The sequence below is a fragment of the Lagopus muta genome, chromosome 13 (genome assembly GCF_023343835.1).
Source record: "Lagopus muta isolate bLagMut1 chromosome 13, bLagMut1 primary, whole genome shotgun sequence".
NCBI lineage: Eukaryota > Metazoa > Chordata > Aves > Galliformes > Phasianidae > Lagopus > Lagopus muta.
Genome location: NC_064445.1, coordinates 6,732,618 through 6,760,403, shown reverse-complemented (window position 1 = coordinate 6,760,403; position 27,786 = coordinate 6,732,618). Strand labels below are relative to the sequence as shown.

At 38.0% G+C, this 27,786-nt stretch overlaps 1 protein-coding gene across 4 annotated transcripts in view; it reads left to right on the top strand.

Moving 5' to 3' along the window:
* Positions 1-27,786, top strand: part of PCDH11X (protocadherin 11 X-linked) — a 439,839-nt gene that overhangs the window by 190,339 nt on the left and 221,714 nt on the right. For all 4 annotated transcript variants that reach the window (XM_048959958.1, XM_048959959.1, XM_048959957.1 and 1 more), the window contains exon 5: positions 8,710-8,781. In XM_048959958.1, the coding sequence (XP_048815915.1) occupies positions 8,710-8,781 (72 nt within the window). The remainder of the gene's footprint in view (positions 1-8,709; positions 8,782-27,786) is intronic.

Genomic DNA, 27,786 nt, shown 5'->3' with positions numbered 1-27,786 from the left:
GAGGCAGACAGGCACCGGTTTATTTTGGTTGACAAGAGTGTAATAGAACTTTAAATTGATTTTACTATCATAATATTGAGATTTCAAACTCCCAACTAAATAACAAAGGACAGGAGAATGTGATTACAGAAGTTTATGCTTACAAAAAGACTGGTATATACTTTTTCTGCTGGTATAGCCTGCAGGCATTCCTGACTTCAGCAGGGTGATGGATCCACCTTGCATCTATCTGCTGGAGAAGAAGATGGATGTATATTGCCTGTACTTAGCCTTGGTGACTCCTATATGATTTTCCCTTCTCCTCTCTGTTTTAAAAGTTACACTGTGTATATTCAATCCGAATTCTGGGTCCCAGGTTAGGAAACACGCTGAATAATTTACACAGACTAGATAAGAGAAAAAAATTCCAAACACACACACAGACACATACATCTATATGTACGTATGTATATATATTTCTTGAGAGATTTTGCCCAGAACAGACACACCATAAATACTTTGCTACCTGAAGTCTGAAGTCTGCTTATTTTACTTCATATACTAAGAACTACAATAGGCACTAGAAAAATCAAACACTTTTTAAAGACAAATAGTCGCAGCTGGGGATAAGGAATATAAATAGGATGACATCAAATGAAAAAAGCTGATGATCCAACAAGGCTTCTATAGATCATGTTGTCTCTAATGTCAAGAGAATTGCAGATTAGTCCTGCTGTTCTTCATGAGTAAGCCTATTTATCAACTTTCTGGAAAAATCTAATTTAAGGTGGCACATCTTCCTTAGTTCTGCCACACTTCAAAGCTTAAAGTGCAGAAGTTTGTCAGCCATTCTCTCTGGCTGTAATTGGCATGTGAGATTCTCATTCAGGCCTTTCTCCACCCGCTAGGCCCTAGCCAGTCCTGGCTGCCTGTGATAATGTAATTTTAGTTTGCTTGATTAGTAAAGTAAAAAACCTAGGAAGTCTTAGCATTTAACACCTTTATCCAATTCAGACTTAATGTTGAGAGAGAAAGCAATTTAAATTGCAAATATTTGCTATAAGAAGCTGGATTTCTGTAATGTTCAACTCAGTCACAGCATAGATCAAGAGGATGACAGGCCCAAGGAAAAAAAAAAACCAACATTTGGACAAGGTGGATGCTGGCAGAGGTTATGCTGTATTTTCTGGGTAACCCACAGAAAGAGAAACACTTTTTCCAAAGGATATCACAGGAAATGTCTGGAAAAAATATGCACTAACATAAAAATTCATACTCTTGCTACTATGTATTACGTTTTTAACATGATGCTTTATATCTGAGTCAGGAAACAGACTTGAGTACATTTATATTTACTCTTTAAAAGCTAAGTAGAGACCAGGCAGCTAAAACAAGTTGTTTGATACTACGCTTTTTTTTTCACATTTCACTTGATGACAGAATACCTTAACATATAATATCACGTTAGTTTTATATATGTAAATACTTTCAAGTCAAAACATGCAGTGTGAGCATATTTTATCAGCTATTTCCACTGAGATTTTTACATGTACGATCTAAAAAACTGTTTCATGTTGATAAAAATTTAAAGTAACTTTTCTCTGTTAGGATTATCTGAATTTGTGAGAATACATTTGTTCTTACAGTCAGCGGGAATTGCAGCAATTAAGAAATTCTTAATTTTTCTGATACTGTGGAAGGTTGTTTTAGAATGTTAGCGAAGAAGAGCAAGATAAAACAGATGTGAAACAATCTTAAATTTACTTAAATGTAAATCTTAAAGTTACTTAAATGTAATAAATTCAGTTGAAAAATGAAGTCTTGAGTAGCATAATACAGATAGGAAGTTTTCTTAGGCATTGCAGAATGCTGATGTTCTTACTGAGAGCTTTAGGATAAATCCGAATAATTCCTATGTGCGACATTTTGAAAAGCCCAGAGCTGTGAATATCACACCTGATTGCTTTTAAGTCAAAAGCTTTCATGTGCAGGAAATAATGCTTCAATTAAAAAGGGAGAGAAAGGGGAAGTTATTTGACTTTGCTCTATTGCATTCAAAATCATGTACAGAAAATGAAAATGAGAGCAAATTCAATAGGCTGCAGATTCAGAACAGACTAACATATTTGTATCAGCTGTTCGTAGGATTGTTAGGTCACAAGTGTAATGACATTACTGCGTCAAGTTTTTGAACACAATGGTTTCATTCTCTTGATTATTGAAGTTTTTCTGTCAGTCGTCACCAAATACTTTTATTTCTCCTCACTTCAACTTTGTCAGCGCCTAGTGCCTAAAATATCTAAATTCTCTCTCCCATTTGTAGCAGTACAATCGTGAAGACTGTGTAATGTTACAAATACTGACAGCAGGTAGAAAGATTTTCTACCCCTTACTGTTCTGACATTGCTTTGTTCTCTTCCATATGGAGTGTATTTGATTTACAATTAAAAGTATATATGTGCACTTGTAAGATTAGTGAGCATTTTAATTTTTAATACCACATACAGTATCTGACATTTCACAGGGGATTCAGAGGAAATCCTTTCTCCTTGCATAAAACCAATAAGGATGCATTTACCCTAAAATTGCCCTTGAAATAGATACTTTTTCTAGTAATGTTTGGAATAATTTCTCCCCAATGACATCTTCTTTCCTGTAAGATGTTGAAATATAGATCTGGCTTTGGCTTATGGTTGGGTTTCTTGACAGAGCCACTAAGAAAAGGAATTTGCCATGTGAAAATTCCCCATGTATGGATTTGCTAGCTGTATAAAAAGCATTGTTCTTGTATGGATGACCTCCTTGTGCAGAATGATAGTTTTATCCTTCTCTACATCATTATGTTTGCTGTACAAAAATCCTGCTGTGCTACATCATAATAACATGTAATCTTCTTGCTCAGTTTAGCTGAGATTTAAGGAGCTGCTGCTCATGGAAGCAGTTTTCTAAAGTCTGATCTATAATTTACCCGAATCAACCAGGCAAAAGAGCAAGAGGCTTTATAAGAGGGATACAGCCCTTAAAACTCTTAAATGAAGATTAGTTTAAAGTTTTACAATCCGATACAGAACCATCTGGCAAATCTCATGTCAGGCTTTGTTAAACCTCTGAGCTCTCCTAGTAGCTGCACCACTCCTCCCCCTCAGCCCCACAGCTGGCCCTGGTCTCCCATCCCCCAACTCCCACCGGACACCCGCTGTGTCTGAGGGCACCTTTCAGCAAAAGGAGGTCAGAAGTGCAGGAGGAGCCGCTTCTTCTAGAGTAGTAGTGTAACAGCTCTAAATGATGGAGGCTGCGCAGCACCTCTGGAAATCCTGCCCTTATAATTGCTGCCTGACTGTATATGCACTAAGTGATTTATTGCATCTTTGAAGAGGTAATTGCAAGATAAAGCTGCCTGTTGGCAGAACCATTACAGACTTGCTGGGTTAAATTGTTGCAGTTGAGGCCAAGGAATCACTGGAGGACATGCTGCAACATCACAAGGCATTCTGGTACTTCCAGCAAGGGAGTTGTGGTTGCTGCAGCCAAAGCAGTATTGTGTAAATGGTGATGCCAGGTGGCTGTTTGGCATGGATAGCCAGTTGTTCTCATCGTTCCTAAATCACATTTCAGGGGTCTAGACTGTGGGTTCCCTACTGACAACTCCACAAAGGGTTTAATCTGTGAGCTCTAAATTGTCTTTTTGTTCTTTGGCAAAAGGCGGACCTGATGTGTTTCTCAAATAGAAAACAAAAGCGTTCCCATATGAATCTCTTCTAACATCTTGATTTCAGCTATCCTAATGGCTTTCCCATAGGAAAACTTACTTTATACAGATTTATTTTCATATTTATCTAAAGCTTGGAGGTATGGAAAAAAAATCTTTTTTTTTTTTTTTCTTTTTCCCCAGCAGTCTGTTACATAAAATTAACCTTTTTTCACTCAAAGTGATCACCTTTCACCTGAGGGATTGCAGAAGCAGACTGCAGGAATCCAATTACCTGAAATCAACTTACAGGCAAGAAGGAGGCATTGTTCATGGAGATAATCTCTTTCTCAGGCTATAGAGATTCTCTGGCTCAGTGTGATGATAAAGATGTTCTCTCTGGACAGTGAAATTAGTACACATGATTTTGTAATTATAGCATGGGATACAAGAACAATAAATGCTGCAGGTCTAAAAAGTGTAATTTTTGGCTGTTTAAAAATAAGCGCAAAAGACAAAAGCAGACCGAAACAAACAGATGCAATCCTGGCCAGACTTCGTACTAATATACTGCTTACAGAATGTCTTTTGCTGTTTGTTTCCTAAATCTCACTTTAAGCAATACAGTATTTTGGCTTGAAAGACAATTCAATAAAGTCCTTTTTCTTTTTTTTCTCCTTCTTGTATAGTGTGGAGTGGAACACTTTCGAGTCAGACAATCTTAATGCTGCCATAGCAATTTTGTAAGGCACCAGAGAAAAATGCATCATATTATCTTTGGATTTCAGTCTGCTTTTGCTTCTCACAGCAATCAATAACCATTAGTATTATTGGTGGTAATATCCTTCTAGATAATTTTAGGGCTTTTCCAGAAATCAAAATACATAAAACAAAATTGTCACATCGTAACTTTTTCTCTTCTTCTTAACTTTAATAAATCTTGATTTCCTTTGAGGAAAAGCAAAAACCCGCCAATAGGGAGGTGGGATAAAGAGGCGATGACTCCTAGCTGAACAAATCCAGTATTTAGTACTGGAACAGAGAGCTTAAGGGCCAGAACAAATTGCCTTTGTGGTCTGGAAAAGTGATAGTCATTGAAAAATTGGTCATACCCATGGGTCAAGTTACTGTATATTTTTATGATTACTTTAATAGCCCAGCTCATGAAGCTCAGGCCAACCAGTTGAACATAATTTCACAAAAAGGGAGGAACTTTCCCACGGTTTCAGAGTATGAGTTCTGCATTAAAGGCTGCTAGAGCTCGGGAGCCCGGCCAGAGGAAGCCAAGAGCCAGCACTGTGGCTCAGCAGAAGATGAGCGTGGGCAGCCACCAGCCTCCAACAGCTCCCAGCACTGATGCCAGTGCAAGTGGGCAGCTTGCTCTGTTGGCTGTAATGCACTGTGGAGAGAGAGGCAAAAGGGAGAGCTTGACAGGTAGCTGTCAGACAGGGTCACAGGGAATGGGTATTCCTCTTCCTCAGTCAGCCATATCTCCTCTTCCTGACCTGCCTCTCCAAGTCACAGGGAGCAGTCTTAGGGCAGAGAGCTGAGCCTGCTCAGGAAATAGGCTGAGCAGATGAGCAGTATTTTGTTATGGATCAGCCCAACCTGAACAGCTACCTGGAGCTGAGTAGTGTTGGGACAGGATGCTCTCAGAAGGGAGATCTCTGCATATGCAATTGTGGTAAGATTAGTTTGAATAGTCTCAATTGCACAAGAGATTTCCCCCTTATATTTCAGAATGGAGATAGCAGTGTGGCAACTTAAAGATAAAAATGAAACCTGACTTAAAAATGATGACTTTCATAACTGTTAGAATCCATTTTACAATTTATTTTCTCTTGTAGATTTTGGAAGTGTGGATATTACCTGCCAAACTGTCATAAGTAATTATATGTTTATTAACTCATTGCACCTAATAAGCAACAGGAAATTTTCATGATGAATTTCATTTTTGCCTAAAAAAATTGATGACTACTTTGATTAAATACTAAAGTTTTGTTTTGCTGTTACACTAGACAGAAAATTCCAAATATCAGCAAAATGCTTTACTCCCAGTAATTTCAGTATTTCAAACCTTTGTGCTGGACTTTATTGATTGCTGACATAGTAGTTCAGGGTACTTTCTAGGGGGTCGGGCAGAAGATGATGGATGTCACTTCTTAAATGAGAAAATACCTGAAAGCTGGACTTTCTGTGGGTAGGCAGGATTGCCTGGGCTTGGGGAATCGCTGCTAGAAATAGTGCATTTTCCACTGGGATCTCCAAGATAAAGGAAACTTTTAAAGTCAGTAAAAGCTCGGTGTTTTTTCTGCTTTGACTGCTGCCTGCACCAGAACAGCTGTATAAGACAGAACAGTGGGAACTGAATCAGTTGTCCAGAAATGCCCTGTGCTTGTGGGGTCGTTGGCTGTACCAGAACTGACAGACATTTCATCAGAAATGGAGGGAACCTCATTTATTCTAGAAGTCTCACCTGCCTGCTGGAAAGAATCTAATCTGTGCATGTACAAGAGCTAAGGGAGCTCTAATGGCACTGCTGAAACCATAATATAATATCCAGGTTGAAATCATTCCATCTTTATCTCATTATGACTACAATTTTCTTCTATGTGCGAAACTTAAATGTCAAATTGAGGAAGTAGAGAGAACGTAAACAAAAGACTGTGGGCATATTCCTATTGTTTCTTTAGAGAAATTGTACAAACTGCAGAAACTTGTAGGATGATGCTCCAAGCAAAATGGGGGGATAAAGTCTTCCAGAAGCTCCCTGCCTTTAGTAAAGAGCTTTTTATCTATGTTGGAAGAAAGATGCTCACAGGAGTATTGTCTGTCATTACCACGTTCCTCTTCTTTTAAAAATAAAATAAAAAATAAAAAAAATAAAAAAGGAATAGAGAACTTGTGGATAAGTGTATCTCAGCATGCTGTAAGTAGGCAGCGTACAGACTAGAAGTACAATTGCTGGTTCAGAACAGTTATTTGCACAATCTTAGTTTTGTAACATGCTGAGTTTGAAGTTGCAGCAGATGTGCTGCTTGTAAGCAGTCCAAGTGCTGGTATTTGAGAGCTACCTTGCGTGCAGTCACAGCTCACAGAGATGTTGTGTGTCTTTTTTATTCTGCAATTAAAAAAAAAAAGTCAGTGACTTCTAGGTTCTTCAGTACTTTTTTTAAGCTTTCTTCCATGTGTTACAGCATGCAGAATAACTAGTAGTTGCCCCAAGATCTGCTCTGTGTGTCACTCTTTTAGTGTTATGTCACCGATGCTCCCCTTTGGAGGGGGAAAGGTACTCATGGTTTCTGGGTAGTGGGAGCAGTAGCTAGCAAATGAGTAACCCAAGATGCTAGTCAATGGGAAGCTCAGCATTAAGATGTGACTCAGTCATCATACCTAAAAGGCAGAGTGTTGTTTTAAAGTGATACTCCAAAGTTTTGAGTGCTATCTCACCCAAATGTACTTTTGTATCCTTTATGCTTTATGATCTCATACACATTGTTTTTGCTTTTTGCTTTTCCTCTGCTCTGCAACACTAATTGGATCAATGTTGTATAAAAAAAAAAGATGTGAAATTCAAAGGAAAACTACTTATAAAGAAATACTCAGATTTTTAATGTCACTTCCTGACAGGTTATCCCATATGGAGTTATTACGGTATCTTAGTACCACAATTGATATGTTTAATAATTTTCAGTATGTGTTTGGGTCCTTTTGATGCTTGATTACTACATTTAAAGAAAGATTACAAGGTAGAATACAGTTGCTTTTGAACATATGGAAAACACAGCCTTCCCTTTCCAGATGCATTCATTTTAACTCTTTTTAGCGTTCACTGTATCTATGGTTATTTCTTTTTTCTTTTGAAATGCATTTATTGTTCTATTTCAAGAATGAATCATATTCAGTTGCCACCCCAAAATATAGCAACAAAAATGGTACAAATGATTGTCTGTAATCTATTATTACAGACAATCTAACCTGCCAAAACAAAATTTCCATTTAATAAGGTGTTTTTTTGAAATGAGCCTTGTGAATGTTCCGTGCTAACTGAAGTTGTTCACAAGTTCTGTATTTCAAAAAATTGTTTTATTTCAAGAGATCATATTTTACTGCATATGACAGAAAATCCAATGGCATATGACTTCCACTTTGACAGTCTTTGCAGTCTCCACTGGCATTTAGATCTCTCTAATATGATATCCAGATAAGATGATATTTATATTGCATATTGTTCAAAGGCCTTGTCCAAAGAGTAACATAATAGAGGTACTGTATTTCAGAAAGGGGAAGATTCTGGCACCTAAATGCAGCATATATCAACAGAAGATCTGTTTTGTGAAAACCATTTTTTTCATTTTACAACCTAAAGGAATTAGGCAGAAAAAAATGAAGGAGACTGGTTTGTATCTCTGCAGCAGAGCTTCTTCCTTTGGAAATTCATATGGAGAAAATTAAAAGGAGCTGGCATCCTATTCAGTACTTAGTCCCAGTGCTTACTACTCTCATGTATTTATTTCTGAAGCAGAACAATTACAGAAAATAACAATTATTTGCAGCATGTTTCAATAATATTAAAAAATGGAAGCGAAAGTGTGAAGGGTCAGCAAATCTAATTCTCTGAAGACTATTTTAATCTGTTTGATTACACAGACACTTGCTTTGAGGCAGTCAATCTTGAAAAATTCCAGGGTAGTGAAAAGCTGGAGAACACAAGTGATTCTCTTGTAAATTCTGCTGCTGGACCTCACTGTGATGGCAAATAATTTCAGGCTTTTGTTTGAGGTTTTTCACCTGCACACACAGATGGAGGTGTGCACCCCCACACCTGGAAGGTTAAAGCCACTCTATGAAAGCTAGATTACTTGGCAGCAAAAATATCCAACCTGCAGTCTACTCTAAATGCATGCAGTCATCATATATTTTGATTATTTTGTATGAATTTTGTGCATGAGTATTGTTTCATTCCCTCAAGGGAAATTAATGCTGAATACTGATAGAGTGGTTGCACGTATAACCTGAAGCATACTTTTCTCTCCTTAAAGCACACAAAAGAAATGGGAAGGCCACAAACTCCTTTAAAAGAATCAACGCTGGAGCCATGGACTCAGCCACAGGTAGGGTGGAATGATTTTTCTCATAATGCTTTTTTTCTAATGGTGGTTTTTCTCAGTCTTAATAAAATCAATCTAAGGCTCTAAAGAAACATTGCTTTTAGGGTAGCTCTGTGGTTCTTACCATCATATGTCAAAATGATTTGTTTTGTTGTTTGGCTATCTGGATGATTGCTAGTGTTTTTTAGTTAAACTCTCAGGATCTGATTCAGCTTTTTTCTAGTGTAGAAATGCCACAATTATCTTTCCTTCAGCTTGTGTTCCTGACATGCTTGAAAGACTGCAAAACCTTACGAAGCCAAACCACTTTCTGAATGGAATGTCAAGAAACTGTGAGCGTCTTCTGGCATAGAAATGGAATTTGTGGAGTGTTATTTTGAAAGGAAGGTTTGAGGTTCAGCCTATTGTGTAATAGGATTTCTCTGAAAAGGAGGCAATACTTAATTACACAAAAAAGATAAAGAAAAGGAGAGATTAATGTGCAGTACTTATGTTTCTTTACACAGAGGGGTTTGGATTTTTTGGTCTTGCATTTCTGTGTTTTCTGTAGCAAATCGTTATAAATTTCTGACATGCGGAAGTTCAGATGCATTTTTGCTGTTTATTTCCTGTGTATCAGTGCACTGTACTGCATTTTGAAATATGTGGCTTCTGAGTGATGGGAGGGAAGGAAAGAGACAGTTCATTGTGCAGATGAAACTAGATGTTGTTCTGGGAAAAGCTTTGGGTCCTAAAAGAGGAGATGGAGCAGGGGTAGAGATGAAGTGGGGAGCTGGAAGGCCCCACCTGGAAAACCAGATTGCTTCTAAATTTCCAGGGGAAGAGAGCTGCTGCTTTTATGGATGTGGGGGCATTTTTTCCTTCAGCAGCAGGTTTGTAATTTGTTTGGTACAGTGCTTCTTCTTGACACAAGAACCTTCCTCGACTCTGCAGTGCTCACTTGTTGCTAAAGGTAGTAGTGAATCTATATGTGTAATGTCAAAGTGGAGAATTTACTGGCAGAGATTGAGAGAACCAGGAAGAGGTAGCAACCTTTGCTCTATAATTACAGCATCACTGTAGTCTAGAGCAGGCTCTGCCTTGTATTTTTAAGCTGTAAGCAATCCACCCAAAACAAAAATTATCTTGTTTAGTTTTAAAAACTAAGGAATGAGAGAATCACCAAGGTTGGAAAAAACCTTCAAGATCATCCTGTCCAACAGTCCACCTACAACCAGTATTTCCCCAGTAAGGAATGTCCCTTAGTACAACAACTAAACATTTCTGTAACACCTCCAGAAATGGTGACTCAACCACCTCCCTGGGCAGCCCATTCCAATGCCTAACCACTCTTCAGGAGAATAAATTTTTCCTGATATCCAGCCTGAACTTCCCTTGGCACAACGTGAGGCTGTTCACTCTCATGCTATCACTAGTTATGCAGGAGAAGACGCCAACCGCCACCTCACCACAACCTCCCTTCATGCAGTTGTAGAGAGTGATAAGATCTTCTCTTATCTCCCCTTCTCTTCTGCAGACTGAACAATCACATTTCCTTATAAGATCCCTCACCAGCCTCCTTGCCCTTCTCTGGATATGCTCCAGGGCTTTGACATCTGTATTGTAGTGAGGGACCTAAAACTGGACGTAATACTCAAGATGTGGCCTCACCAGAGCAGAGTATAGGAGAAAGATTACCTCCTGCTCCTGCTGGCAGCACTGTTCCTGCTACAAGCCAGGATGCCCTTGGGCTTCTTGGCCACTTGGGCTTGCTGGTGGCTCATGACAGCGTAGCCAAGAGTTGATCAACAGTCTCAGGTCCATTTCTTCCATAATTTATAAAGATACATGATCTAGAGCTTAGGCTTGTTTTAGAGTCTTGTTGACTCCAAAAGCATGTGACAAACAGTATAGGGATTTGGAAATAGAAAGAACCATGCGTCTTTACTATTGCTTATTTTGTTCGTGCTTTAGTATGTTTGCTTTAAAATTAATTGTGATGCTAACTGTGCAGGCTTTTGTGGGATGATCTGTACAGCTGATTCCAATTTGGTAGCATTGCTGGTAGTTCATTAAAGGTAAGTTCTTCACTGTAATCACACGAGGTATTTGTGCCTCTCTCCATGCAGAAAGAAGGCTATTATGTGCAGTCACAGAAACTTTGTACTGCAGGGAAATCCCTCAAATGTTACTCTCCTCTACTACTTCCTTACTATGGAAGTTGTTACTGTGCCTACATGCAGCATGCACCCAACCTGTTTCTAGGTACTGCATAGCCAAAATTCCATGGCCAAGACTCCAAGCGCCTCTATCCAGACAGTTGCTAATCACAATCATTAGGAGTGCATTGATCTGTGTCTGCAATCAATAATGTTTATGCACAAGACCACAGGAGCTTGCAATGTTCTATAGTTGCTAATAGGCAGTAGCTTCTTATGTGCAGGCACGAAAATATTGAGGAAAGTGTTTTGTTAAAGCAGTTACTGCTGAACAGCTAATGAATCGTTATGGAAGGATAGCAGATTCCTCCTGCTCCCTTGCTTGCACAACGTGCTGCAGGGAGGCGAAGATCCTGATGTTGGGGCTGAATTTCAGCTTGTTGGCACTCAAGGGAGAAGCTGAATTTCTGAGCTGTGAGGATGTTGGAAGCAGTGTGATGCAATGATCACAGTGTGCTGTGGTTTGGTGCATGAATGTGGGTGAGAGAGGTGATCTTGCGCAGCCTGTTCTCCAGTGGCTTGTGCAACTGCTGCCTGTGTTGGTGAAGAAATATTCTGTTGGACTGTAGCAGTGCAAAAAACAATATCTGTTTTTCCATGTTCTTTCACTGTGTTACATGATCACTTCTGAAAACTGTGTTTGCCACTGCTCTGCTTAATAGGTACATGGATTAAAACGTCAACTGCTTTTGTCATTCCTGTTCATTTTTGGGAAAAAAAATCCTGCCTTTAAAAAAAGTATGCACAAAGAAGCTAACACCCATATGCCTTTCTGTTTCATGGAGAGAAGAAATGTAATCAACAAAATCAGAAACTGCTGGAGCCATTATTGTTGCACAAAATTAAATTAGTTGTTAATTCTTTCACGGATGTAATTCTGGCCCTTGCAAATCCCTCCTTAGATATTTTGTATAAAGTGAGTAAAAATTCATGGCATGAATAAAAGCTTTGTCTATTTTATGAGCGACAGGCAAATGTTCCAAATGGTACTCATAAAGCAAATGGTTCCCAGCTCTAAAAGGAGGAGGAATATATTTAAAAGCCACCAGAATGAGTCGTGAGTAAAACCAACTCCTATTTACAAGATGGTATTATTTACATGAAAGTTTTTTGATTTTTATTTCTTCTCCCCCCTCCCCCCCCCCCCCGAAGGGAAGGACTCACTACTTTTGTCTACTTAATAATAACAGTAAAAAATCATTACATTTTCTTGGGCTATTTACTGCATTTTCTATGTTCAGAGTTGCTGTGGGATACGTTTTATCAACAGAGTGAGTGAAAAAAAAATAGCTGAGAGCACAGCTTCGGTGTTCGGGGCCAAACAGTCAGTGAAGCAGAAAGCACCACATCTGTCCCCTAATACCAAGAGGTGAGAAGCTGATCCATATTAGTGGTTGGACAATTTCACGCAGAGTCTGACAGAAACAAACACAGTGCTTTCTGCGTGCAAGGAGGGAAGGCTGCGTGTTTCATACTCTGTCACGGTTGTTTTTCTTTATTTGCTCAAGGATTCACCTCAGATGTAGCTGCTTAGTTGAAAAAAATTTGGAACTGAACTGCTCAATTGTTCTTCGAAATGAAGAACTATGGTGCTTTGTCAGATTGACTTCTTTAGGGTAGGGGTTTTTTGTTTGCTTATGTTTTGGGTTTGGTTTCTTCTTTTTTTTTGTTTTTTTTAATAAATTCTTAGAGCAATGTGTCATTGCCGAAATGGCAGTTCTTTTTCAAGGCCGTGCCCTTTAACTTGTGTTTTTCTGCATCTTTTTCTGTGAACTCAGTGAATGGAAACTGATGTCCCTACCTGAAAAGTGCAAAACTCATTGTAATAAATGTAGGACAAACCCTTTGCACATAAAGAATGTGTGCTAGTAGTTGACCAAATAGACTTGTCATTGGTTTACAAGCTTTATTTAAATGCTAAGTACCATGTATTCCTCTGGTTATATTTTTGCCACTTTGTCTGATTAAACATTTAGCTGATAAACACTGCCAAGGCTGTTTACAGCTACTGCAGTTGAGAATACCTGCTTATAGCAGGTATGATTATGGCAGTTATACAAAGGGCAATTTAACATCAAACCAATCTGTGAGGTTTAAGTTATTGAACTTAGCAGGTACTATTTTAAAATCTGAATTTTGTATGGCAAAGCTAAAGAATATACTGATTGGGATTATTCAAATTCAGAAGCAGTTTTATGCTGACAAATTACTAATTGGATAAAACTAGAAAGAGAGAATATGGATTTACCAAAATAAAGAAAAAGAGCAATGATTAAGATTACCTGGCTTAAAACTGTTTAGTAGCAGAGTATTTTGATTTTAACTTTGTTGTTGTTGTTGTTGTTGTTGTTGTTGTTAGATTCTTTCATGACACTCTGTTCTGCATCTAGATAATGTCTGCAAGTGATTCCAGGAGGTGTTTCACACAGTGCAATATGAGAAGACAGTGTTACTAATGCTGGAGCTTTTCTTTACTAATTCTAACAGCTCCAGTTGCTCTTAGTAAAAAGCCAGGGTGAAGTTGCATTAATTTTCTTGGCCTAAATGTAGTGTAATTACCTTAATGAACACTTTTGTCCTCGTTCCTCATGCTCTTCCTTTTCCACAGTGCTGCATGAAAATGCAATCCATGAAGGTTTATAGTTCCCCCAGGAGTTCTCAGGGAAGGATGAATATCTGGGGATTAGAGATCTGTCAGTCTCAGGTAGCATACATCCACATGTGCCTCGTAAATAAGCACGATCCAGCACCAACATGGCTTTATTACCACCTGGTGTCTTACCGCAGCAGTGAGTGTGACCAGCAGGAGCAATAAGGTGCAGGCTCAGGGAAACATTTGTCTCTCAAAAGCAAAGGGGGAAAATGAGTTGCAACTCTGGCTTTCTAGTTTTGCTTTATCTCTCTTGGTGTGCAGTGCACATTCTTTTTTTTTTTTTCCTTTTTTGTTTCTTTTTTGAAACAATTACTTCTTGTGGAAAGGCAAAAACCCCTCAGACTGAAATCTAATTACAAATGATAGAGTGCAGTATTTTTCTGCTCAATTTTAAAGAATCACTTTATAATCTCGGAACAGTGGATAACAACATCACTAATCCAATATTTTAACAGTAAATACGTTTGATGATGGGAATTGCTACACTAATCTTATATCCCTCCACAGTATAGTTAAGAAATCCACAGGGGGTTTTACTAATCAGTTTTTGTGAAGTAAATCAAGTCATGTAATTCTCGTTCACTCTAAATGCCCTGCAACTGCCAGCAGAGCTATGTGCATTATTTTTTATTCTTTTCCCAGCTTTGTACTCCCATTTGCAGCCAAGCTTTCCCTTTCAATATGCAGAAAAGAGACTTTGGAAGAGAGGTCTCCAAGCATCCTCTGTAAGATAAGGTTTGTCTCACAGAGAGCTGGCCATGCACGATGCTACAATTCCTGCTGGGGGGGAAGGGAGTCCTGGGATGGAAGGGTTTTCCATAACCACCGCAGTCTGACCATACACACCGCTGCATTTCCGAGGCATACAGTTTTGGTTACTTAGATCCTCATTTTACCGAGCAGAGTTTTTTGCAGTATGACATCTTGTGCTCCTCTTCAAAGAGACTGTCAAAACTAAATCAAAAGTTTTTCTACTTTTTTATAAACAACAGAGCATTTTACATAGGGAGAAATATTAACTATTGTGGTTAGGTATTTGAAGAGAAGCAACCAATGAGAATTCTATGCCTATTTTCTCCCACAGTTTGTGGGAACAGAATTATTCTCCATAACATCCTGGTGTGCTGTTTGCTTGGCTCACAGCTTCAGCTTTTAGGATTTTAAATCAGCAAAAAATCAAAATTAAAGTAAAGCTTATTTCTGACTCAGTGTCTTTAGCCTAGATACAAATTAGTCACCTAAATATATCTACACAGCCTAGCTATACCCAAGCTATACTTAGTATTTAGGAGCTGTATGCTTAAAATAATCCCGTTTTATTTGATGCCTTAATAAATTTACATATGCCTCAACTACATTTTTTTTTGTTTGAATGGAACTTCAATTATAATCCTTGATTCTGACACAAAAGACAGTAATTAAAAAAGAGAGAGAGGAAGATCAGTGCAGAAAGTGTTAGTCTTCTAAATGCAATTAGAATTGCCCACAAAGCTGTTTTCGAGCACTACAGACCTGCTTTTTTGTCTCTTAAAATGGAGGCTTCACAAACTAGAAGCTAACTGATAGCAGCCAGTTGTTTTGATCTGACTTGAGTACCGATAGGGTTGAAATAGTCTTTTATTATGAAACTTGAGAGAAAAACACACTAATTTTTGCAATTTAAAAGTAATTATAGAGGGTATCCTAATAAACATTGAATCTTTCTGGTATGGGCTGGTGCAATACCTGGCTACCCAAAAGTACAAAGCTGACTTCTTGCAGCTAACAGTGCTATTTCATTTTAGCTGTGACTCTAGGCTATGTTGTGTGTAGCATTCCTGACGTTCTATGGAAACAATGCATCCAGAAATCAGGCTGTAGTTCTAAAAGGAAGTTCATTAATTGGAAATGAGCAGTAACTATTTCTTGTCTAGTGAGCATTTTCCCTGACTGGAATAGAAGAATACCAATATACCATATATAAAATACTATATCAATATAATGATGTGTGGTTGAATTAGGCCACTAGGGCTATTGAATTGCAAATGTAATAAGCTGATATATTTTTAAAATGTTTATCAAAAGTAAAAAATGCAGTTATTTCTAGAATTATAAATAAAAGAATACTTCTTAGTGTTCCTGATTTGTATATTGTTTCTTTGCAAGAGACCCAGGAGATTGTTGATTGCATTGGTTACCCCATAGCTGAAGGGCCACTGAAGTTTATCTGGAAAACTGTCCAAGATTTATGTATTTCTGAGAGCTAGTGAGAGTAGTATGTCTTGGAAAAGAGTGAGCTTTTGAATTTTTTTGATGTCTTGAAGGTTGAAAACCTTTTTTTAGTGACAATAAATAAAGAAGAATAGATTTCCTTAAAGTGGTGCCTCAAAGCGTGATAGGCGATATAAATATTGTGGAGCTTTGTATTTTTTGTATGCTATTACAAATCAAAACTAAGAAGATGGCAAAATTTGCAAATAAAATCTAATTTATTTGAAGAACTATTCAAAATCTAAATAAACACTTCCTCTGCCATGGAGCAGTGTTGCTTAGATAACCTGGGCAACAATAATTCTCTTTTTAATTAATATAGTAGGATTAATTTGATGTGCTTTCTCTGTGTATATACTTATACAATTTATACAATTTATATGTATGTAAGTATGAATATATGTATGTGCATAATTTTTTTCAAGATCTACTTTTTTTGCTATAGCATTTGAATGTTGGAGGTTAGTAGCTGATGTAGCTAGAAAGTCTCTCAGAGAAAATAAGAAAAAAAAAACAGAAGATACAGAGCCTTGCAAGCACTGGATTTGCATTGATTTCAGCAGGGGACACCATTATAGAGGCAGAAAAAATTCCCATTTCATTTTTAAGTTTATCTGTCTGTTTTCCACATCAGAGTACGATTCTGTGATTAAAAACTCTTGGTTTGATCTAAGCTGCTGTTCTCTTATGAGTTAATTAAAATAAATGAGAACTCAAAAGACAGTTTCCATACTTGCCTTGTTGTATTTTCAGATGTTCAGATCTGTAAAAGCAGAAAGCCTGTCACTTTATGGTTTGTATCTCTGTGGACAGACACTTGCATGTTTGTCTGTGTCAGACTGTTCCATGTACTTTCAGTTCCCAAATGTCAAAACTGCTGGGTCGAAAAGTGAGGGATAATGAAGGTTTCAGGTCCTTACTACTTTTAAATATTTAAATCTTTTTAAACTCATTCACTCAGACACTGAAGAACATCTTTTCCTTTTTCACCCACTGCAGCAGCAATGTTCTGTGTCTGGTTTCTTTGGCTCACACTGCTAAATCTTTTCCTTCCTCTTGCTTGTCACATGTCTGAATTGTTGTTACAGACTTGAACAGCGGTGGAAATGGGGAAAGAGTTGTTAACAAGGGAAGGGAGCTCAGCTGCAGAGCATTACCCACAAGTGCAGTCACTGTGCATGAAAACAGGTAACCCAGAAAGCATGCTGCCAACCTGCTTCTCACTGGATCCGTAGGAGGGGAGAAGACTGCTTATAACAGGCAGCTGATTTATTCTCCTTTGCTGTATGCTGAGGTGGATGAGATGGGGCACTCAGTAGTGAAATATCCAGTGAAGGTGTTTAAAAAGGGTGGGTAGACAGCTACTCCTTCATCTTGTAAGGTGCTGGAAAGCCCTGTCAGTGCTTAAGTAAATCACCTCAGAGCAGCTTTCAGAAAATGTAGATGAGATCTTCAAGGTGCTTAGTTATCTATTGGGACTGTCAGAACGGCTTTCCTTTCCACAGTATTTTTTCTGGCATCTCTCCTTTTTGACAAGAAAGCAGAGACGGCCCCATTATGCAGGCGAAAGCGTTAAGAGAATCACTAAGTTGCATTGGACTGTAACTTACATGCTCTGAGCTGTGTTCAACATGCATAAATCTTAAAACAGAAAACATAAACTGGGCATATTCACAGAGGTGTCAGTTTTTCCGGTGTCCGGTTCAGTGTCCCTCACAGAGCAGTCAGTGGTACCACAAGGCTGAGTTGTGCTCAGGAACAAAAACATCCCTCTGATTGCTGCTGCTGATGGTGCATCCTGGTGCATCTCAGAATGGAGGGAGTTGGCTGAAAAGCTTTAGGAAAGCATGTACATAATAACAGCATTCTTGTGTTATGTTTTAAACCTTAAAATTGGCATCAGAGAGGACCTTTGCTTGGCTGAGTGCGTAAGGGAATGACTTTGGACTTGTTGGGCTTTTAACTGTCAGCTTCCTGAGGTTTTTCTCTCTCTGTGGTTTTGAGAAACTTAACCACGTTTTCTTGGAGGTGGCTTTTTTTTTTAAATTGTGATTTATTGTTTTTTACTAGGTTTAATAAGAATTTTAAGCCTTCCCTCCTGATGCATTAGCTATGCAAATTTTATTTTCCAGGAGAGCAAACACAGACTGCCATAAAATCTTGTCACATGAGGTACTAGATATGTCATGTCATAGAATGGCCTAGGTTGAAAAGGACAACAATGCTCATCCAGTTTCAGCCCCCTGCTATGTGCAGGTCACCAACCACCAGACCAGGCTGCCCAGAGCCACATCCAGCCTGGCCTTGAATGCCTCCAGGGATGGGGCATCCACAACCTCCTTGGGCAACCTGTGCCAGTTCATCACCACCCTCTGATGTGATGCACACTGGTCCTGATCCTGTAATGCTGAACATTTTCTATTGATGATAATGGAAAAAGAACAAAACCCGATGCGAGCATTTATTTAAAATGCAAATATCAACAATTATTCACAAACTCAGTGAGGGCCCTCTCTGTACATAGATCAAACTGTAGTTCGTGCATCTTCAGTGCTGGAAACTGGTGTTTAACTGAATTTTGTGAGATGAAATAAGATATTTCTTCAGTCCGTTAACTTATATTATTATTGTCGTGCGTCCCTTGTGTAGTCTGTGCCTCTCCTGATTGCTGTTGCCAGGTCACTTCCCCTCGCAGTCATTTTCTCGGCTACAAAATCAGTTGTTTTTCTTGAAGGATGTTTTATGGACTGATTAATTTTTTGGCTGCGAATTATTGTGTATAAAGCAGATACACTCCAACTTGGTTCGCCAGTGGCAATCCAGTAATGGATATTACGTATCCATTGAAAACCCAAATGAGATTAACACCACTGCTCTCTCCATCTGCCTTTGAGAAAGAATTCAATAAATAACGAGTTATATAAGGGAAGATTATCACATTGTATTCAGCATTTACAGTTGCTTAATTGTAAATTGTATAAATTAGTATAGTTTGTGCATTAATTCTGGCGAGGAGACAGGAGCCCACTGGGAGCAGGCAGGCACTGTACCTGTGCTGAGCTCCTCACCCAGCCCAGCCTTGCAGGTAGCCGTTGTCACCCATCTCAGTTCCTCAGGCTGGGCCTCTGCTCCTCAGGCCAGGCCTTGTAGGCTTGCAGAAAGCAAAGTGTCAGGTGAATTTTGCATGCGTCTTCCCAACGTCCTGTGCTGCAGAGCCTGGACAACTTCTTAAAAGCTCATGTTAAGTTTTTATTGGTTGTCTTGATCTGCAGGGGACTGCAAAGTAGGGAGAGGATTGAATAAAAAACAACATTATAGAGATTTTGCCTGTTCTGATTGCTTTGGGCTGCAGATTCTGATGCTGTGCTGGGAGTGCAGAGTCTGGCCTGACCACATGGCTGCCTTACAGGCGCCCCCTGATCTACAGCCAAGTGCCTGTGCAGTGTGCACAGAGGATGTGTATCCTCTCAGAATTTAAGAAATAAGACCTTCTTCCATCTTTCTTTCATCCTGTGTCGTGTTATCGCATTGCACCTCAGCAGCAACTACTGATTTTCATGCAGGCCATCAAAATGAGTAGCTGTAATACATACTCAGGAAGACTTTCATCTGAAAGGGGAGATTGCTCGGGTGGCAGCTGGAAGATGATTTCAAGCCATTTCTGTCAATCTGTCTGAGCCCACTTCTGTCTTCTAGCATCACAAGTTTTTGTACAAGTACTTGTCTTCTCTTAGAAACTAAAATATTTTTATTTAGTAACCAACCAGGAGATGCATGCAAAAAATTAATTCCATCATCTATCATTGCAGTCATATTTTTTCCTAAATAATTGAATGAGCTGCATTCCAATATAATTTATAGCTTTTCATGAGGTTTTACTTAAGTAGAATCTTCAAATTTTTCTTAGCAATTCAAAATCCATAGTTATTTACAAGATAAAAAAATAGCATAAAATCTGAAAACTCCATAAAGAAGAAAGTAATCAGGGAGATACTTTGGGTATACATGGATAACATTGATAGTAGAAATGCAAATTTTATTTTGAATATACTAATAACATTTGCTTTGAGAGGAGGTATTTCCCATTAAATATAACTTGCATCTGAACACCATGTTTTTCACACTGTTATAAGGTAACTAAATTCTCCTGGCCATATGTTGTATTCCATTTAGGAGCCATGCACTCTGCTTTGTTGTCTGGAGGTAGCTTTTCAGTACATATTATTCTTTTTATATGTGAACTGTTATTTGCAAGGCTCACACAACCTTCCTTACTATGTATAGGAATGTTACTAGTTAATTTTAATTGGTTTATTTATAAAGCTGGGTTAAAGAAATGCTTAGAAAAGCATGTCACATTCCAGCTATTAGATTCTGGTGCTGTAGACCAAAACTATAGTCTGAAAATGATGACAACAACAATTTTCTGTTTTGAATTTATTTTGACGTGCCTCTGTGCTGTCCCAAATACCACATAAGGATAGTAAATATATTTATTGTGTATTATACTGTTTTTTTCTAATTCTAATACATTGTAGAAGTAGATCAGACACAGAAAGGAATTAATGTTTCAAGCACTGTGACAGCCATCGGTGTTTGTAGTAGAATCCATCATCCCTGAAAAGATGCATATTCTACTGTTTTGTTTTTAAATCCATAAATTTTCACTAGTGACAGAGTACTTGGTAATGTGATGAATTTCACTGTATGATAGCAGTATGTACGGTGTAAGCCACAAAGCAAAGGAGAAATTGTACCTTATTTGTCATGATGCCATGACTTCTTTCTTGAGGTGCCCACTATTACTATGAGGGCCGAGATTATTTTATTGTTTTACACTTTAGGTTTTCAGGGCTGTGTCTTCTTAAAACTGAAGTACTAACATTTCCATAAGTATCTGCAATTTGGGGATATTTTTAGCACTGGATTGTTTATCTGATAATATTCTGCACTTAAATTTGTTATTTTTGCTTGGAATTTACTCTCCAGATTGCTGTAGTTTTATTCTACAGTGTACATCTGTTCAAAGATGAATGAGAAAGTTCTTCCTTGTCTATACTCATGTTTTTTCCTTTGCTTTATCTTGTCATTTCTGCATGTGTGAGTTGTGATATTCTCCTTCTGGATCTCATTTTTGAATGCTGTTGATCATTTGTCAATATCTGTACAACTTCTATTATTCAAAATAGATACTTATGATTTGTATCCGCTGACTTTACTTTTGTCTTCATCACCTTGCATATGAAATGATGGGACAAAGCAGTCTGGTCTGGTTGAGAACAAAGCTCTTGGTCCTTCTGAATTCAGATCTCTTTTTTCTTTAATTGTTTTCTATGTCAAACACAGATCTTTGTGCAAACAAAAGTAATGATGCTTTGTAATCCATTTTCTCCATTTCAGGATTTACTTTGTTGCAACTCAAGAAATACCTTAACTTTCTTCTAAAGAGGAAAAACAAGAGGGGCCAGGTTGCTTTATTTATTTATTTTTCAGAAAATTGCTGTAATGGTAGGCTTCTAGGCTTGGCAGTTTCACAACAACTTGATAAAATAAAAATAAGCGTGCCATCACTATTTTATCTTGCTTCTTTCAGATGTGCTTCCTTCAGAATTGCTTCTTTCTTTCATAAATGTGGAACTCTGCTCGTCAGAGCTGCAGTCTGTTCACAAGCTCTGCCAAGTTGAGGATTTGAGAGAAAGTAAACAACTCAGTTGGAAACATGGATAGCAAGCACTGCACATACTCTAAGAAGCAGAGATATGCTGCTGTATTATACAAGAGTTCACTTAATGGAAAAATACTGTTTTCCTTGTAGAAGGAATGAATAATTCTTGCTAACCATTGTAAAGTAAGCCAATCATGCTTGACAACTGCACTCTGCTTAGGCAACTTTTCTATGAAGTTTTTTATAGCATCTTTGTTGAATAAGAAAAAGAGATTTTTGGCTCTCAGTTGTAATATAAAGCAATATTTATATGAAATAAATCATGCTAGAAATACCTAGGAAAAAAAAGAAAGAGCTTGGAAATGGGTAATTATTGAAGTCTTTCATTACATATGAACTTGTTGCTCTTCATATATCCCTAGAATATTTATTTGTTTGTTCTAACCTCCCTGATATGGGCAGGGAAACATCCCACTAGGTCAGCTGGCCAAAAGCCCCATCCTGGCCTTCAGCACTTCAGGGATTAGATATCCACAGCTTCTCTAGGCAGTCTGTGCCAGGGCATCACCACGCTCTGAGTAAAGAATTCCTCCCTAATGTCCAATCTAAATCTCACGTTCTAGTTTAAAGCTGTTATCCCGTGTCCTATCACTACACTCCCTGACAAAGTCCCTCTCCAGCTTTCCTACAGGTCCCCTTTAAGTACCAGAAGGTCTCCCCAAAGCTTTCTTTTCTCCAGGCTGAGTAACCCACAGTTCTCACAGATTGTCCTCGTGGAAGAGGTGCTGCCCTCTGAGCATCCTAATGGCCTCCCCTGTGCCCACTCCAACAGCTCCTCCTTCCTGTGCTGGGGCCCCGGAGCTGCTCCAGGTGGGATCTGACTAAAGAAGAGCAGAGGGAGAGAATCACCTCTTCACCCTGCTGGTTATGCAGATATCTTGCAAAATAGTGCTCAGACTCTGATAGATTTTGGTTTCTGCAACCAGGCATTATTTAACTCATGCTTCTCAAGTAATTCCTTATGGCTCCTGTCTTCGCCAAACTTCCAGACAGCAGTAAGCTGAAAGGCAGTTCATAAAATTATCTTTGTAAAAAGAAGGTGGGACTTCACTTTAAGAAGCACCTTAAAAACACTGCCTAAAACTGTTTTCCTGAAGCAGAACTGCTGTTAGATTTCCCCCTTTTTTTCTGCCTTGTTCCTGGGCAGACTTACTCTCCCACTTTTGTATTTCCACAATTAGAGATAGCTGAAGATCAGAGCAGACCCCAAAATTACTGTTTTCTTTTACATCAGTCCCATAGGTTTGTGAGGCCTTTTGACATTGATATCAGCTTAAGAGACTGTATGTTTTACTGAATTACATCACGCCTCACAACAGCAGACTTTAGGGCTTAAGGGATATATTTTAGCTATAGTAGAAGTTGCCCTTAATAAGCTTCTTTCTGTCATATAGCTTTTCTTTAGAAACCTTGGAATGGCAGTGACACAATACATTTAAAATAATATTTTGATTGCACTCGAATCAGAATTATCAGAGGGTGTAATTTAAGTTGCTGGGAAATATAACAGCCTCTTTTTTATACAGTAAAACTCCCGTTCTGCTTAAGTAGCGTCTTGCTGGAGGAGACATCATATTTTCTAATGAAATGAGCATAGGAATATTTTAAATGTTTTTTAGTGACTGCTGAAACTCTTATATGCTCCTTGTGTGGTGATCATTCTGCATGCAAACCAAGATCGCTTACAAGGCACTGGAAGCAGGAGTGGTGATATAGAGAAATACTCAGAATGAGGAGGAGGCACAAAACAGGATCGGTCATACTGTAAGCAGAAGCAAACTTGTGTTCCTTGAGAGGGAACAAAAACCCAACCTATATAGCAGAAGATGAAGCAAATATAGCTTTAGAAAATAAATGCTTCTGAATAAGATTGTTTGGGTATGATAGATGCATTGTCAACCTGCTGCAGCTAAAAGCTAAATACCTGAGTTGAGGAGGAAAAAAAACCCACAATTGAACAAAATCAATCATTGGGGTGTAGGCTATTAAATGTTGACAAGTGGTAAAGGCAGGTTATACTGCTCTAAAACTTTGGGGGATAGCAAAGCACCTTTGAGTAAACTTACACTCTTTAAATCAAAAATGAAAGTTCATTGTTTTCTTTCATAGCATTATATGTCAGGGGCCAGTATTCTCAGAGACTGTTTCACAGCATGAAATTACTGTTTTACTTGGTTCTTTATATTTTTGACCTTGAGATCTTGATCATTACAGTCTATCTACCTGACAACTGCAGAGTTCAGAAAAAGTTTAGATTCTGCAAAGATCTCTTTTTTTTCTTTTTAGTCAAATAATGAGCAATGCTGGTTATGCAAAGTGAAGGTCAAAAAAGCGTATTCATTACTTTCTGTAGAGAACATTACACAGAAAACCCACACAAATCATTCGTTTTTCTTCTACAGCCAAAGAATTCACCACAGAATTGCATGAAAATGCAAACTGAAGTCTTAAGGAGGCAATGTTTCAGACTAGTTAGAATTGCTTTCTTAAAATAACAAAGCTTCCATTGATTTCTACTTCTTTAATATACTTTAGACTGCAAGATTTAGATCAAATTTATGTAGAAATTAGGGGGAATAGATAAAATGTGCTAACACTGTGCAGACAGTCACGGGACTTCTCTTGCATATGCATTGATCTGACTTTGGTATTTTGTGATTCGGTCAGTTTCTGAGGCCTGAGCACCAATTACCAAAACTGTGAGACAATGAAGGGGAGCTAGTAATCAGATTTAATGGTGACATCCTGCTGCCCTCTTGTCTTATTAATGGCTAGGAAATTCACTTCTTTGTTATGCCAGTTTGTGCAGAGTAAGTGGAGGAATACTGGGTGATGAATAGTAGTCATAACTTGAAGGTTTAGTTTCGTAGATCTACAAGGAAGTTACACTAAAACTAAAAATAAAAAAGTCTCATCAGCTACTAGCATTGCTGATTTTTTCAAAAAGATAATTGAATCTCCCTTGTAATTTGTGTTCTATTACTCTTTTTCTCAGAGTTATAAGATGTGATGCATACGTTATTTCTTACACACAGTTGTGTCAAACTGACTGAACGAAATGTCAGGTCTAGAATGCTGAAGGAAAGCAGCCTTTGGTCACTTCTTAGCCTTTTCTGATATTTCAGTCAGCTGTTACAGGGGACAGTAGGTGGAGAAAGATTACTTGCTTAAAATCATTACATTACATAATTACATTGCATTCTTCTGAATATTCCTCTGTAGGGGTAGCTAACTGTCTTACTAAATGTTAGCTACTCTTTCCTAATACGAAGAAGAAATTGCCTGAGAAGAAAAGCATACTGGAAATTACAAATCTTCCATAGTTGCCATAAGATATTGGAACTGAAAGGAAAAAGTAATATTGTGTGTTAGATAGCCTATTACTGATTTATAGGCATTATTACATAGCAGTCAAGGCTTCTCTATGGAGTGGAAGGAACTGAATGTATAACTGCTAATTAAGCCCAGACAAAATAAATTTTATGTGCTGTTTCCTATAGGTAACATCGTATGGATGTGGAAGACTTTACAGTAAAATAAATGCAAAATGAAGAAATTGCTCTGCTGCTGTGCATGTATTAGTTTTCCTTAGAAACAAATTTCAAGAAACAATTTTCTGATGACCTTTTCTGCTGCAGTGGGGTGTGAAGCTAGAAGGAATTTTTCAAGTGCTACTTGTGTCACCTAAGCGAGTGATAGCAGCCTATTTTATGTCATATTTGCAAGCCCTGTGTGCTGAATGGAACCTAGGATAATTTACTAGATTACTTAGAAAATCTTTATTTTAGATCATTTTATTAGATTTTGTGTTTATTTGAATTGTTTTCATCTGATAATTTTTTGTTAACATGAGTACTTTTTCTTATAGTAACTTTCTTTCGAAAATGCTGCATTATATTGTCCTCTTACAGTGAGTTTGGACACTCAAAAAGAGTAAGGAGACATTTGCTGCTCAGAAGTTTCCAGAAGGCAAAGACAGCAATAGAAACTCCACAGGTTCCTTAAGTGCCTCAGAAATTTTTACACCACCTTCTTTAAATTACGGGAAATGTGAAAGTTTAAGAGTTTGTTTTACTGGTAAAATCTTTACTTTAAAATAGTCCCTTGATGTAATGCATAAGATAAATCATTGCTCTGGTTGTTTTGACACTCTGGAGTGTAGTTATATTATGCACTGGTTTCCCAAGAGATCTTAAAATTTAACAAGCAGAGGCCAGCGTGAGTGATGAAATGAGGCAGCAGCAGAGCCATTTCAATTATACTTTTATTACATGGCCATTCTTTGTGGAGCACTTCATACTTTTTGTAATGCTTACTAGAGTATGAAGTGCTTCATGTGAAGAAGAGGTAGCTCTGATTTTATGAGTAAGTGGGCAGTGTGATTTCAACTTGCTCTGACAGCAGTGCTTTGGTTGTAGCAGCAGGAGTAGCGCAGGAGAGAGCAGGGAAAAAAGGCTGCTCCGTTCAGCTGTAATGGCTGAGGCTCTCTATGGAGAATTGTAAGTTTTGAAAATTTAGAAATAATCTAGTGAACTGAGATACATGTATCTTATATTTTTTTTTCACAGCTTGTTGCGTAGTTATCTTTTTGTACGGTGAATTCTTTCTGAACATTTATTTTTAATGTAGGTTGTCATCTAGAAAGCCTGTTAAATATTTTGAAAGTGTTAGAAGTGTAACTTACACATTAGATTTCTCACTGTAAGTTCCTGTTTCATGTGAAAACAATAGCAGGTATGTTACACTGGTTACATGTGTAAGTATCTAAAGGTCTGGAAGTTTAAACCATCTTTCTCACTTGCTACGTTTTAAGGAGCAATTTACAGTAATCATAAGGAATTAATATTAAAGTAACTTCCCATTCAAGACTGCAGTAACAGCACCAGGCAGTGAAAATCCTGTTAGGTTACAGAGTTTTTCTTTCTATTGTAAATTTGTCTTGTGCTTTCTACTTGCTTTAGGGTATGTAACTTTTTGTGTTGTTTGATGTACCCCTTGAACCCTCAGCATGGTCAAATTCACTGCACTAAATGCACAACCAATGCAAATGTAACCCAAGCGGAGAGATTCACTAGGCATTTGTAGGACAGCAGTTCAGGAGGGAGAGAAAAATCACAGCTGATTCTATTGTGATCAAGCTGTTGTACATATTCTCGTAAGGCTACAGTTGATGGTGGTTATTAGGTTCCCATCAGAATATACTAACTTCCATTCTAATACAGTGTTATTAGAAATCTCCTTCGATGTCTAACGTAATTGTTAATTTAGACCACTTGTGTCTTTCTGAGATGAGTGAGAAGGGAATCTATTTTTTCTCCCTTTACAAGCAGTCCTGTTAAATCCTTTGGCTGAATGGATAACGATTACAAGTCTCAACTGACAAGCTGCAATTTTTTCAATTCCTGAAAGGTCGTTTATAATAACAGAAATGACTAGCATAGCACACCTACAATATCTGTGTTGTGAGGGAACTCTGATTAGAATTTCATCTGGAACCAAGGGATACACTTTTTGTATGCAGAGGGAGGCTGTTAGACTGTTATTCATGTCCACAGCTACTCTGGCCAGCAACAAATGCTCACACTCCTTTCTTATGAATAATAATAAGAAAAAAAAGTGATGATATAAATGCAAACTGCCTCGATTGTTGGAATGGTATGAAGTTCTGATTAGAAACAGATGTGCAACTTTTCCTATTACAGAAAGAATTGTGTAGTATAGGCTAATGCAAGAGTGCTATATGAGCATATAGAAGAAGAAGGAAAACTCAATTTCAAAATAAGCAAAGGAAAAGGATTTATTTTTTTTTTCTTTTGTGTTGTATTAGTGCTCTAAATAAAAGGCTAGTGCTTGAGAGCAGAGCTGTACCTCTTTGCCAGTGTTTGGAGAGGGTCTTTCTTTTGTGGCTTCCTTTTCTACTCCTGCTACAAAACTCTTAACCGTTTCAGATGTGGTTGGAATTTTAGGGTTAGATTGAATAGGTCTGATATAATTGTAACTTTCTCTAAAATTCAGGAAGTTGTGAACACCACCATTGAATATCAGACTATGAAGTGTCTACTGTTGTGCTTTAGAATTTCTTTGCAGGTCATAGTGAAATTTGCAGTGTTCATGTTTTCATGCTCCTTCTCTTGAATCTTCAGCTCCCAAATTCAAGTTTTCTAATCCAGGTGTTCTATTAT